The sequence below is a fragment of the Chamaea fasciata genome, unplaced genomic scaffold (assembly GCF_029207755.1).
Source record: "Chamaea fasciata isolate MVZ Bird 193981 ecotype frontalis unplaced genomic scaffold, bChaFas1.0.hap1 SCAF_2, whole genome shotgun sequence".
NCBI classification, from domain to species: Eukaryota; Metazoa; Chordata; class Aves; order Passeriformes; family Sylviidae; genus Chamaea; species Chamaea fasciata.
In genome coordinates, this window is record NW_027094087.1 from 90,269,181 (window position 1) to 90,283,809 (window position 14,629).

Below are 14,629 nucleotides of genomic sequence, written 5' to 3' on the forward strand. Positions count from 1 at the left end.
ATCTGGGTTATAACAGCAAGAGCAGAAGAGTTCCTAAACAATTTGAAGAAATTTCATTATTGTCTGGAACTACTAAGCTCTTTGGAAAGTCCAAGCCCACCTTCTGAAAACCAGGTATTAGCCCATGAAAAAATAGATAGTATTTCTTAAAAGTAGAACAATCTGTCAAAATTTTAGCAACTAGGTTAAAAAAGAAGAAAATATTCCTTTGGAATCAGATCTGATGGCTAAGGCAACTTGGTCTATCAAATGTCAAAGCCATTCAATTTTTTGTCAAAACACTTCTCACCCAGGGTAGGAAATTTAACAAGTTGTGGTATATCCCATATTTCTCACCTTCCACACCCTTCTGCCCAGCTGATGATGCCATTAACAAAGCAAACACCATTTCTGTTGGGGTCTGTGGGAATCTCCTTCATCTTCTTGGCAGACATGTTTTCCATATATCCTAACCAGCACAAAACATGTTTTCTGTGACCAGGCTATGAAAGGTGAGCTTAACAAATGTCCCTCTCCACATAAAGGATTTGAAGCGCTTTCAATCTTTTGACTGGCCATGCACATTAAAACATGTTCTCAAAGCCACTGACAATTCCAATGAATTCATCAGAATGTATCTAGCAAAATCTTCTGGAAGGCATGCTGGGACAACAGCCTCAGAAAATGTGATGGATTTCTCCAATTTGAGAAAGACTGTCCTGCTGCTGCTGGAAGTTTCTGTATCAAACTCAGCATGGCCAATTATTTTTCCCACTCTGTGCATAGGCTCTTACCTTTCTTTGTCTACCATCCCTGTGTCAGATAATGAAAGTAGTTGCTAATAAGACAATACCAACAAGTCTAAGGCATCTCAATAATAGAAGGGACCAAAGTTCCTTGCACTCTGTATAGGCAATGTGCTGTACAAATAAAATTGACCGGTCCTGTATCCTGAAGCTATAGCAATTCATAACCATTTTGGAGAGGTTTTAGAGGGCTGACAAAATGCCGAGCATGTAGAAAATCAGAACTTTTCAGTCAGAATAATGCTTTCAATCAAAACTTTGATAAAAGATTTTTGGCTTCCTTACAGTATTCCTGTGGCACTCATAATAGGCAAGCCTCAACATAGAAGAATTTTGCCTCATTTGTAGAGCAATATAGTCAGAATTAAACAGAAAATAGATATTTATTGTCTTTTAAAACTTCAACATTCTGCATAAAAAAATCTACAAATTCACAAATATATTTGGTCTTCCTCAATTTGTTTGAAGTCTCTTTAGCAATTAAAGGGCCAGGCAATTCAAGTTAAGGCAACTACAATTTTTGCTTTACTCTGGTACGTTGAGTAAATATTTTATGAATCAGAACACCATTTTTCAGTGCCTAGAATTTTTAATAAACAACAATGGCAAATAATATATTTGAGGTTTCAAGTATGGAACAGTCCCAGAATAATATCTACATGCTGTCAAAACAGTTATTGCTGCTATCTGAATGAGGCATCTGGAATTCTTCAGTGTTTGGCCAACACAGGAAATTGCATAAAGTTGTGATATTACACCAATTTAACTACATCAGCTCAGCCCTACCTGCCCACATAACTCCTTAGTTTATATTTGGCTTCTAACAAATGTAAAATACACTAGGTCAAACCAAGCTTAAAGAGATGGTCTATTCTATAAATTTGACCATGTATCTCACAGTTAGTCAAGAGATAAAATGAGGCAGTGAGGAACAACAAGAGGGTAAGAAAAGCTCTGCTAGAATTCAGTGTCTCATGTAAGGAGAATAAAACATGGGACAGTTTCTTATTTTTGCAGAAAAGGGAAAATGAGGAGCACTTACCAACCATCCCATACCTGCAAACCACTTCTTCCCTAAGCTGCCCCTCTCAGCACTTGCTGCATGCTGAAATAGAGACACAAGATCATTCAGGGCTGGAGACCTGTGCAGAAGCACAGTACTCAGCAGAGTGGAGTAACCCTCCCAAAATGCTGACACGAGGGAAGCCAGACCCTCTTGGGACTGGGGCAGGATGAGGATGATGAGGAGAAAACAGCTGCCAGCCCAGGCTCCCTGCCTGCCACGGGGGCATGCTGTGTGAATGTCAGCCTCCCTGGTGACCCCCAGGTGGAGGTCTGCTCGAGGCCTCAGTGGATTCCTCATTTTCAGGATGGGCATTCAGATTTGCTGTGATTCCTGTGACTTTCTGCTATCTAGTTCATGATTTCTGAGCCTTAAGTGGGAACTGGACTGCAAAGGCAAAACCAAAATGCTTGATGATGGGTGGTAATGGGACTTTGAAGCATGTGTTGCATGCTGACAACAAAGACCCCCTGTCCATAACACTGAGCACACTCTGTGAATGCTCAGTTGATGTTACCAGCCTCCATGTGAGCTCAGAAATACCTGATTTAAGCCAATACATAGAAAATGGAGGACTATGGTCTTCCATTTCTGTGAGGGATGGTGCCTGTGCTGTCCCTGAGGTAGGAAGCTGAGTGACGTGCAAGGAACCTTGTAGAGCAGAAGGACAGACAGTTGCTGTTGAAAGCAATTTCTGTCACTGAAGTGTCACTCAGCAGAGCTTGTTTGTCAGAGCCCTTGTTATAAAGAATAGTTTTATGGTCAGGAAAGTACGTCTAGTTTCCATTGCATCTTCGGTTGGTCTTCATCACAGTTATTCAAACCTGCTGGAACATAGGTTTTTCAGTCAAAAGCAGCCTTTAGAGTTATAGATAGATACCTACGATGGAAGAAAATAGTTTTCAGGGAAACAGGCCTCTTTCAGGGAATCAACCCTTCATGAAAACAAGAGAAAACTTGCTTAAAATAAATTTCAAGGACAACTCCTTGACAGCAGCCTTTTACAATCTAATTAGATATGCAGGTGCCCTTGCCAGGTTCAGCTCTGCTAGACTTTTCAAGATTCTTCAAGATATTAACCAAAACTTTGCACATGCAAAAATTGAAATGTATGAAAAATGAAAATAATTTTCATTTCTTTTAAAACTTACATATTTTTGAGCTAGTAGCTAGTAGTTAATAATTTTCAAAGTATTTAAAACTTAAACACCTTCCATTATTGGTATAATTGTTCTATTGTATATATCACAATTTTATATTGTATGTATTGTTATGTACCTGCTGTTAAAAAATATTTTAATTGGAAAATATAGTAAAGTATTCTGTGCTTGGAATCATAACTCATGGTAGTAATTTGGCATTAAATTACAAAGGGTATTATAACATATATCAGACACAGAAGAATAGACTAAGACTAGTGATTGTTAATGTTCAACTTGAATGAAGGCAAAACTGATGGAATTAAATTCAGTGTCAGTAGTTATTATTGTATGTAGGTTGCCACGTGTTAACTGCAGAAAAACAGTTGTTAGAAGAAAAGAGAAAGGCAGATTGTATTTCTTTCAGATGGAACAGGTGGTATTTGAAGACAAACAAGTGAAATATAACTTAGTCACATGATGTTACTACTACTGAAATGATAATGAGTCTTTGTGAGCTATATACTGTAAAAGGAGAAATTTCTTGGATTTCTACTTATTTGGATCTGTAGACATTCATTCAGGCATTCAGCATGTCCCAGAGACCTTCAAACTAGACACCAACTTTTATCAATCAAAAATCTAACCTGTTGCTTTCTAACAAAATCCTCCATAGTATGAGAAGCCTGTTTCAGTCTTTGAAAGAAGAGGAGTCTGAGCCCTGTTGTAATCACCAGTTTCTGATACGGTGTTCCCCCTGCTGGGACATGGATATTGCCGTCCCCTGAGAGCTTACCCAATTGCACAGAATACTTTCTCGAGATATTTTTGCTGCCCACGCATCCCCCACAGCTGCATAATTTGATGTTACTTAAATTATGTCTTCTGGCTAAGGTCTTACTAAATTTGTTATCAACAGCTCAAGTAAGCCATGTGAAAGACCTGAACAATTAACATTATTCTTTATGCTACAGTGGCACTGCAACACAGCAGCACTTCCTAAATGTGGCACAGATGTCATGTGTCCCATAGAATGAACTATAAATGTGCTTTGTACCTACAGAAACTCAGGTTTTGTCATTGCCCAGGCCATAGCCAGCAGCACAGGAACATACGATTCCCCCATCTTCAGTTTTTCAGAACTGCTCACATTTCTCAAGTTGACCTTGCATCACTTGGAATGACTGCAAAGGAGACAAATGTATAGGCAGGTTACAGGTTCATGGTGACTTCATAAAAGTACAAACAACTTGTAAAAGCTGGCTTACAAACATTAGTCAAACACCCCACCACTTTAGGAAATACAGTAGAATTCCTGCAAAAAGCCTCAATAATAGCAATAGTTGCATTATTATTTTAATTACACAACTGTAAGCTGCCAACATTAGGCAGACTGCTATTACTCTACTTTTTATGCTGTCTTTCCCAGCTGTAACTAACAGCTCTCAGAGGGCAGATCAAGGAGCAACCTGTACTTGCTAGAACAGCCATTGTACTGAGGCAAAGATGAACATGGGCTCTTACCCACGTAAGAGGCAAAACATATCAACAACTAAACCATCAGTAACAAATGAAGTATTGGACTCTTGGTATATCCTTGCAATATTCCTTTTCTATCTGTATATGGCTCATGCTACCTTAGCTCAATCCTGGTACTGCAAGATCACAGGCAGAGTGAGAGAGCTCTTCCTGGCTCTAGCAGTTCAACAGCAAATAAACTGGCCCTAAAGATGTTGTCTAACCTGTTCCTAGAGATTCATAATGAGATTCCACAGCTCACCCACATTGCTTAACACATTCCTTAATTAGCCTTATAATGTCTAAAAAGTGTTTCCTAACATTGAATTTGAGTAGCCCTTAGAGAGATGGGATCCCATTACTTCTTGTTCTAGCTGTTCATCCTCATGAAAATTAAGAAGTCTTGCTTTATTACATATTTTACAAATCTCTGTGGCTGCATGTTGTGGGACCAAAGGTGAAATTTTGGTTTCATGTTTACATAATTGCCTTCTATTTACGTTGGACCAGTGTTTTAGTTTCCCAAGACTGCCCGAATGCTCATCTCAATTTATGGTAATCCTTCCAGTCTGGAATGAGGTAAAAATGCAGGGAGAAAACACTCTCTTTTGTCTTGCACGTTACTGTGGAAAATACCAGTGTCAGAGGTCTTCAGGTTCACCTGTGTGGAGATTTGCACCCCATATAACCTTTCAATCAAGTAGCACAGTTTCTTGACCATATTTGCACCAAACTTACAGATATTCCTCTTTCTGTTGCAATAGAAGTGTCAGATAAAATCATGTTAGAAGACTCCCTCGAAGAGGAGACCTGAGGTTTACTCCATCTTTTGTAGCCACCCAGCCTGTTATCCTGTCTTTGGGGGAAACTGATGTGATTTTTCCCTTGGAGAAATTTGATGTGATTTTTTCCTGAATAGGGCAGTTCAGCAATTTTTTTCCTCCTTGTTGGGTGCAAGTTATTTGGTACCTTAAGGAAAAAGGGCTTTCTTTTCCATTGGGCAAGACTAACATTCACAGTCTTTCTTCTATTATTCAAATACATAGATCAGCTCTTGATTTTCACATCATGTTTACCTTGTTGTATTTACTCCTCAGCTTTTCTGTTTTTATGTCAGCGTGTTTACAATGCTTTTACACAGAGCTAGGCACTTTTACACTTGCTTTTGGAGGTCAAGTCTCAAAAGACTTCACAGTTTTAATCAATTGTCCTGTACTTTCCTGACCTTGGGACAGTTTTGACATATGCCTTAAACACTTAGGGGTTTTGTGGGGAATTACGAAGTAGTCTCTCTTTTAAAAATACGTTAATTTTATTCTCTTGTTCTTTTTCTTTACTTCATTAATGAGCCCTGTAATTTTTACAGTTACTTTTATAGAAGTTACCTTCCATCTTTCTTTAGTCAGCAACTTCTAGTCTGCATTTTAACGTTAAATGCGGATAAGTACACTCAAAATTGCTTTCAATGTGTTTATAAGAGATTTTCCTTGAAACTTTCTGGAAACTCACAGGGCACCCTGTGTCCCACAAAGTACCTCTCCCATTTCATCTCTGGGATGTCAAAATCCTCCTCTAACTCATGGCTCTTGAAATGATAATGACTCAGGTGTTTGCTCAGTTGTCTCGAATCAGAAACTACAGCAAAACTAAAACATAAGGCATGCACCATGTCCACAATATGATTCATAAACTTCCTCTGTAGAGAAGATCTCAAAAGTTTTCTGGAAAGTTGCTTCCTGTTGGACACTGAGGCTGCTGCAATGTGTTTTCCTGCCATACTGTAGGATATCATAGCAAAGGGAAGCTTGTCCACATTTCTTCCTTAGGGCAGCCCCCATCATGCTGCACACTTGACAGCTACTTACACCTCCCACTCTGGAACACAACTGGCATCAGAGACTTCACTGCCCTCCTGGGAAAATCTACTGCAGGGCTTCTCTAGTCACAGGGCTAACTGACCATCCTTCTTGATGATGGATGATGGGGCTTTGTTAGAAATAACCCAAATAAAGGAGAACAAAAAAGAAAGAATGGTTTATTTCAAATGCTGGTGTACATCAATATTGGACCTAACAGAAACACCTAGAACAATACACACGCAAGGAGCTTTCCAATCCTAAGCTGTACACTATCCAGAGCAAGATACAGAAAACAGTGAATGTGCACATATATATTTTCTGATGTGCAGAGTGTTCAAATTAAACTAGAGTGAAGTACAATCCTTATGAAGCCAACCCCTCTTTAATGAGCTGCTCTGATCTGAGCAGGGCATTTTGTGGAACACGTGGTTATTTAGCATCATACATTGATTAATTAATTCTTTCTCAGTTTTTGCCATGCAAGATTCCCTGCTCCCTTAATCTTCTGATCACATCTAAAGGTAGAAGCTAAACAACTCCAGTAAGGACAAACTGCCTGCTGGGCGAGATGGCTGTAATATGAGGATTAACTGTCCTTCCTGCTGTCATCACAAATTCTGACTGTTCAGAATGTGTTTAGGAGCCTCTGGTAGGAGCACTGGTCTCAACAGATAGGAACCAAAACAGCCACTGATAAATAAGAAAAAGAAGCCAAAGACCCCACTCAGCAGCCTTTTTCTTTGGGAAAATTCCCTCATTCAACCAATTCCAAACACCTGCACAGTCCACAGAGATATGCTTTGAAGCCAGGAATAATACAAATGGAAGCAGACCATAACTTTAACAAATCAGATCTCAAAACAAGCTTAGCAGATGTGCAGGAATAGAAAGTTTCTATTACCAATGCTGCACCTTGGCAGCTAACAAGAAGGATCAGGGGACACACCACCACTACAAACTCATGACTGTTCTTACCCAACGCAGGAACCGGGACAGTTTGGTATAGACACCATATTTGCCTTTCCTTGCACATCCTTCACCCCAGCTAACAATTCCAGTAACAAAGTAAGTATCCTTATATCTGGTCACATGGGGGCCACCACTGTCTCCTTGGCAAGCATCTTTTTCTTCTGTGTCATAACCAGCACAGAACATGTTCTCAGTTAATGGAAAGTTAGTGGATTGCTTGCAAATGCTCCTATTAACATAGGGGAGTTCAAGCACCTTCAGTTTTTTTGGGAGCGGTCCTTCATCAAATTCACGCCCAAAGCCACTGACCCTCCCAGATTTTTGGTTCATCAGAACATCATTAGCAAAATCTGCTTTGGGGAGACATGCTGCGATGACATATTCTGAAAACTTGATAGGTTCCTTCAGCTTTAACAAGGCGATGTCATTATCGTAAGTGTCAGCAACAAACTTGGCATGAACGATTATTTTGTCCACAGTATGCATTGATTCAGATGGCTCTTTCTTCTCTCTGTCCACTTCACCTGTAAAAGACCATTAAAAGGGACATTAATGTGGAGAGAGAAAAAGGATTTAAGAAATGACCTTGACAGAGGAAGAATAATTCTGAGTTGTTTGCCCAAGACCTTAGACAAAGAAGGAAACTATGAACAGGTATGGCAATATTTCTTAGCAGCAATTGGATCAGCTTTGGTCCTGGGATTTGTCTATGGAGATTTTTGTACCAGTTAACATAAAGGCATAAGCTGATTCAGCTAAACTAATGCAACTTTGTGTGGAAGCTCTTGAGCCCGACTTAGAGAAGAGAACATGGTCTGGACTACAACAGTGCAAAGATGAAGCTGTGTTGATCCTGTGTCCTGGCTCAAAAGGGAAGCAATGATAAATCTGAATATGTTCTTTTGTGCTCTATTCAATGAGTCATGGCTTCCCTGAAGGTTCCAGCAGGAGCAAATCTGGATGCTTCTGAAGTGCCAGGAATGATGAGCTTCCTGCAGAAGCACTGCTCTGCTGAACTTATTGATAGCCAACATTTCTAGAATATTTGACTGTAATCACTTGCACCTAGCTGCTAGAGAAGAAAGAGAGGCACCATTGTCACCTTCCACATCAGCTGCTCCTGTTGTTACAATGCAGGATTCTCACAATACCAAGAAATTATAAAAAGCAGCAAAAAAGCAACAAAGCCTAATGAATCATGAGTACATCTCACGGGAGATTTAAGGCACAGAAGGTTAGGCACAACAGATACTCCCACCTCAAGTAAAAGTAAAAGAAGTCATCACTCACCAACAACAACTTTGATTTCTTTGGATTGGTTCATGCAATGAGCTGCAGTTAGTATAAAATTTTCATTCAGAATAGTTCCACCACAAAATTCTTCTCCTTCCTCGTTTAACAGAACAGCCTGTGAAGCAAAGAAGGTAAGTACAAAAGGATAAAGTGCAGTTTAATGTTGAGGAGCTGTAAAGAGCTATCTGACTTCCCTGGACACTACAGAGATGCTTCTTACTGCACCATGTACATGGCCGTCCATGTCTCTCCTAGTATTGTATTCTCAGGTGTAGAGGCTACAGACAGATTCTTGATTGTCTTTATGTGACGTCAAGATTTGGCTTCCACTCTACCTCACTCCCAGTGCTGAGTAATGTCCCTCAGGCACTGACTGACAGAGCAGGCAGGGTGCAGACTCCACATCACCCCATCCCTTGGACTTACCCCCAAAGAATCTCCCAAATACAGGAATTCATTTTGGCTGGCCCAAACTCAAGGGTAAAACTGAGACATGAGGGTGTATTTGTGAAGCAAACACTGGATTTATCAAATGTGCCCTCAGGTGTGCTGCCTGAGTATATGGTCTCAGACAGAACCAAAATGTAACCTGCAAGAATGGCCTGGGAGAGCAGCATGACCCAAAAGTCCTCTCTGGGGATAGGGTAGGCAGCTCCATCAAAAATGGCACAAAGCCTTTTGTTCTGACACCGTGAGGCTGCAGTGGGCAGAACAGAACATCCAAGTGCCCAGGGTCACACAGTCCAGCTACATTTCGCTGCCACTGGCACGCGACACAGGTCACGTTCAGAAGGCAACTAGGTGGAAGGAGCCAGTGTTCACCTTTCCTCAGAGACAAGCTCTGCCCACGTGCCAGGCAAAACCACCTCCATTTACCTGCCATGGGCATTGACCAGGGGGACACTCATCCCCACCAACTATCCTGGTGTCAACATATGGAGTCTTGCTGCTTGTTCTGTTGTCAGGTGGAGGGGTTGGGCTTTCTGTGGTAATTGCAAAGTCCTCCTCTGTGCTCATTTCATTTGCAGGAGGGTTTTCTTGATCACTCGTTCTGTTGCTATAGTCAGCCGGTGAAAGAACAGACCTTTTTTTCCTTTTCACAAAAACTTTTCCACATGGGTATTTTACTGTAAAGAGAAGTACATTAAAATTGAAGATGGAGAGGAACATCAGCAGAAGAAAAAACTCCTTTGAAACACTGTCTCACAATATATAGTGCCTCTTCCTGATTTTCCAGAGAATAGCAAAGCCTTGGCACATGCAACCAAGGAAGAAGATCATATAGTTTGAAAAAAGACTGCTATTTTCTTATTGTGAAGCTTCTCCTTCGGCTTCCATCTCATTATCATATTTTGGAAGTATTTAAAATTTAATATATCATCTTCAATTATTTACATTGATATATTCATGTAATTCCTCTTAATAAAATGTGCTTAATTTGGAAACTGAGTGAAGTGCTTTATTTTAGGAATAATATGGCTAATAATAGCAAATTTTTATTAGCTATAAGTATTTAAAGCATGACATGATATCTAAATGGTTGAGTTACTTCTCCCCTGTGGTATTTTGAAATGCAACAAAATTGTACATATCTACGTAATCATAATTATCCAATCTCTTGAGTTACGAGTTGATGAGGTTAACTGCAATCCAAAGAATAAATTTTTTGCCATCTGCTCTTTCATATGGCCTGTAAGTGTTTAAGCAAAGATCTACTCTGATCACTTTTCTCAGTGTGGCTTCACCTTGAGTCCCATGTACAGTTTTGGCATCTAAATACAAGAAAGATATAAAGCTCTTAGAGAGTGTCCAAATAAAGGGAACAAAGACAGTGAAGGGCCTTGAGAGGAAACTGTATGAGGAACAGCTGACGTCACTCGGTCTGTTCAGCCTGGAGAAAAGGAGTCTGAGGGGAGACGTCATTGTGGTCTACAACTTTCTACTGAGGGGAGGAGGAGGGGCAGGCATTGATCTCTTCACTGTGATACCCAGGGACAGGACAAGGAAATACAGAATCCTTTATGCTGAGAAAGACCTCCAAGATCATTGAATTCCACCTTTGACAGATCACCACCTTGTTAATCAGACTATAGCCCTAAGTGTCGCATTTGGTTGTTTCTTGAAAATCTCCAGGGATGGTGACTCCACCACTTCCCCGGGCAGTCCATTCCAGTGCTGGATAGCCCCTGCCATGAAGAAACTGGAGAGAATGGCAGGAAGCTGTGTCAGTGGAGGTTTTGGTTGGATATTAGAAAAAGGGTCTTTACTAAGAGGGTGGTTGGGCAACGGAACAGGTCCCCCAGGGAAGTGGTCAAGGTGCCAAGCCTGACAGAGTTCAAGAAGTGTTTGGAAAATGCTCTTAGGCACATGGAGTTATTCTTGGGGTAGTCTAGTAAAAAACCAGGAGTTGGTCACTGACAATCATTGAGGATTCTTTTCAAAACAGAATATTCTGTGATTCTACAATTTTTTATTCTCCTGTTAACAGCAGAATTTACTCTAACTAGCCTCACTGACAACCCAGTTTTTGAAAGAGCACAAGATGACTTAGATTTTGATCCAGTCCATCACAGCACCTCACAAATGGAAAGCTTTGGAAAAACAAATCTTTTGGCCTCACTCTTGAGTCTAAGTCATGTAGGATACTGGTGGTTCAAAAGACATTCAGCTGTAAACCAAGACATCCCTTAACTGTGAAACAAGTCTCACCACCACTGCTAGTGGTTTAGCTCATGGCTTCGTACCTGTTGCGACACAGTGTTTGCCATCCTCTGCTAGAACATACCCATCTGCACAGGAGCACAACACATCCTTCCGTCCATCTCTTCGGACGCTGCAGAACTGCTCACAGTCCCCGTTGTTTATTCTGCAGAACTTTGGTATCACTATAAAAGACACGGTGGGAGAAAAACTATACATAGACACTGACTTCACAGAAGATCGGCAAGTTCCCCAAAAAAACCCACACTCTTTAAACACAATCTCTATCTCCACCTGCCAAGCACCTGAAGCACCCTTTAGGAATAACCAATGTGAGTGCTGAACATCAGCTTGTGCCTTACAAAGCAGCTGCATCCAGCCCACAAAACGTACCTGCCGAGTCCAAGTGGACTCAGTGGCCATGGCATGGTGAGCTCAGAAAAGCAGAGACAAATTGTCAGGGGAAGAATGAACAAAACACTAACAGAGAACATCATTGTGGAAATCCTCACACGATTCCTCCCTCCTGTCCTGAATCACTCCCCTCGGTCCTGTGGCTGAACCTCAGTTCCACACTCCCACTCTGACTTCTGGGCTAATGATACAACCTCCCGTGGCAAGGTCACGGCGGCAGCTCTATGCCACAGAAGTGAGCCCCAGGAAGGATTTCCGTGCAGAACATGCTTCCTTGCAAGGCTCCCTGGGAAGTTCACCTCCACAGCTCCCCAAAGCAGAAACTTACCAAATTCACAGTTCTTGCCTTGATAACCATCCAAGCACGTGCAAGTGTAGGAACCAATTCCATCTTTACAGTGGCCCCCATAGTGACAAGGATTTGAACTGCATTGGTTCCCATCTACAAAAACAAACCACAGCCCAGATTATTGGAAGTGTGCAAGCATTTTCAATGAACGCAGAAGGGCTCATAGTTTTCTTAAGCCATCTTTCATCCTTCCTTTTAAAATATACGTCCTGTGAGTTGCCACATTCCAGACGGAACAAACAGTATAAATGCAATCATTCCAAATCTGCAATGATTCATCTACCTACCCTCAGTTTTGCACTCTCTTTTTGGTGGCCCCTGTATGTGAGAGTGTGTATGCAAGTCTTTTTTTGTGGGAAGATATAGCAATACATAGTGGTCACAGTCTACATAACTTACAGTGAATCCTGTAAAACCAGACAGGGCATTTCTACATTGCAACTACTGGCTAAAAACCATCAACTTTTATTTCCTTAAAGGTCATCTCAGGCCTTCTGCATGTCTTCTGTCTGCAGAGCTGTTCATTTAAAGACACAGATACCGACATATTAAACAGAAGTTAATAAAACCCCCAAACTTTACAAAACCCTGCTAAATTCATATGAGCAGGCCAAATTTCTGTCCTGCACTGCTTAGAGCACCAAAATTTTCCCACTGTATCCATTGAGGTACAAGCTTAAGCTTGAAATTATTACCTCTTACCTCACGCTGCCCAAATCTATGCTGCCCTCTCGAGTTCTGCTGCCTTTCTTCCTTCCCCAGACAGACACAACTGACTGACCTGACTCCAGGGCCCCAGCCACGCATATCTCATAAAACTCAGCTTACATGGAGGACAGGGAGGTAACTCTGCATTTGGAGACAAATTTCATGTAGCAGCTCTTTCTCCCACCCCATCTCATCTCTTCTCTGGTGCTCACTGTCATGGTCTGTCCCATTTAGTGCTCTGCTGCAAAAAAATGTGTTTCCCCCTCACACATGTTCTCTGGGATGCACTGTTTCATACAAGAAGTATGATATCCAGAAAAGTGAACTTGCTTAATAATTCATTGCTTTAGACAAGACAAATTTCAAATTCCTAAATGTTACCACCTGTTCTGCCCCTGTTTGGAGCAGGGTCAGAATAGGTGGGACAATTTATTTTATCAAGTATAGCTGTGATGTTTGTGTGAGGAATTAGAAAATCACAGTAACATATGGGGTAAGGGTTCTTGTTCTCCTCTGCACACTTAAATATTGTGGGCATCATTTTGTCCCTCAGCAGCTTACAAATGCATAGTAAGGATTTAATTATCACATCTCTTGAGAATATGAAGAATAGCCCTTTAATTTTGCTGAGCTTTTGAAAACCCTACATGTCAACATACTGACCCCATAATTTACACTGACACAACTGTCAGTCCAAAATAAAGTTCCCCATGTACCTGAGCCCTGAATATCATTACATTACAGCTGTCAAAGAGAAGCAAGTTGGATGAGACAGCAGAGCTACCAGAGCCCACTCATGTCCCCTGCCCCGCAAAGCAAAAATATTGACAACTACTTGCGTGGTTTAGGCAAAGCAGCACAAAGCCAAGTTAAATCAAATTCTCTACCTGTGTGCCTCATCTCAAGGAAAAGGAGGACAACAGGAAGAAGCCACATTGTCCCACGATGACCTGCTATGCCCATCCTCCAAGCTCACTGCGCATAACCCACCGCTTTCCCTGCAGGGCTCTGAGGCAGCTGCTAAATGAGAAACACCACAGTGCAAAGGTCATTTACTCATGAGAAAACAAAACCTCTGAGAGCAAAGTCTGCACTCAATGTCACCATGGCACAGTGTTAAGACACAAAAAAAGTGAGCGTGCTGCAGTAATGACACGCTGATATCTTTGTGCTAGCAGAGCACCTCTAGGAGGCTTTCCTCTAGAAATTTTGAAAAAAGCCTCTCTAAAGCAGCTGGACTATGCAGGCAGCAAGGAGCTAGAGTAAGTGATCTGGCTCTTGCCCTAGTCCCAAGAAGGCAGAACAACCAGAGCCAGAGCTTTGTGCCTCCTGTATGCTGGGCTGAAGCAGGAAGGCACCCCAGAAGTGAGGAGTGAACCAAGGCACCAAGTGTCCAGATCTTGGCGAGCACAGTTACCTACTAGCTCTGTCACAAGCACACTTGGACAGAGCACACTTCCCCAGATTCATCAATTTCCATCCCATTATGAATGTTGGGGGTGTTATTGTTTGAAAGCAAAGCAGTGGGAGATCCCAAGTCAGAAATAAAATTTAATAGGAAGATTAAAATAAACTCAATAATACAGAAACACTGACAGAGTCAGAATACAACCTTACACCGGGTCAGTCAGGGTGTTGGTGGCAGTCAGATTAAATGGTGACTGCAGTCCTCTTGAAGTGATAGATGTGGTTCTGTTGAAGCAGTGATCCTGTAGAAGGGTTTGATCTTCCTCTGAAAGTCCAGTGGTGGTTATGGAGCTCTTGTCCTCTGGGAATTCAGAGATTAAGGCTGACTGTGGTGTTCAAAACCTCAGATTATATCCAGGTAGGAA

At 41.4% G+C, this 14,629-nt stretch overlaps 1 protein-coding gene across 1 annotated transcript in view; it reads right to left on the bottom strand.

Annotated features, from left to right (window-relative positions):
• The window catches only part of LOC136285774 (uncharacterized), a 30,856-nt gene extending 17,096 nt beyond the window's left edge, over nt 1-13,760 (bottom strand). Inside the window, exons 1-6 of the mRNA XM_066177303.1 lie at nt 13,685-13,760; nt 12,069-12,182; nt 11,371-11,511; nt 9,503-9,753; nt 8,624-8,741; nt 7,324-7,857 (exon numbers count right to left, since the gene is read on the bottom strand). Of these exons, the coding sequence (XP_066033400.1) occupies nt 7,324-7,857; nt 8,624-8,741; nt 9,503-9,753; nt 11,371-11,511; nt 12,069-12,182; nt 13,685-13,760 (1,234 nt within the window). The remainder of the gene's footprint in view (nt 1-7,323; nt 7,858-8,623; nt 8,742-9,502; nt 9,754-11,370; nt 11,512-12,068; nt 12,183-13,684) is intronic.
• Between the last annotated feature and the right edge of the window lie 869 nt (nt 13,761-14,629).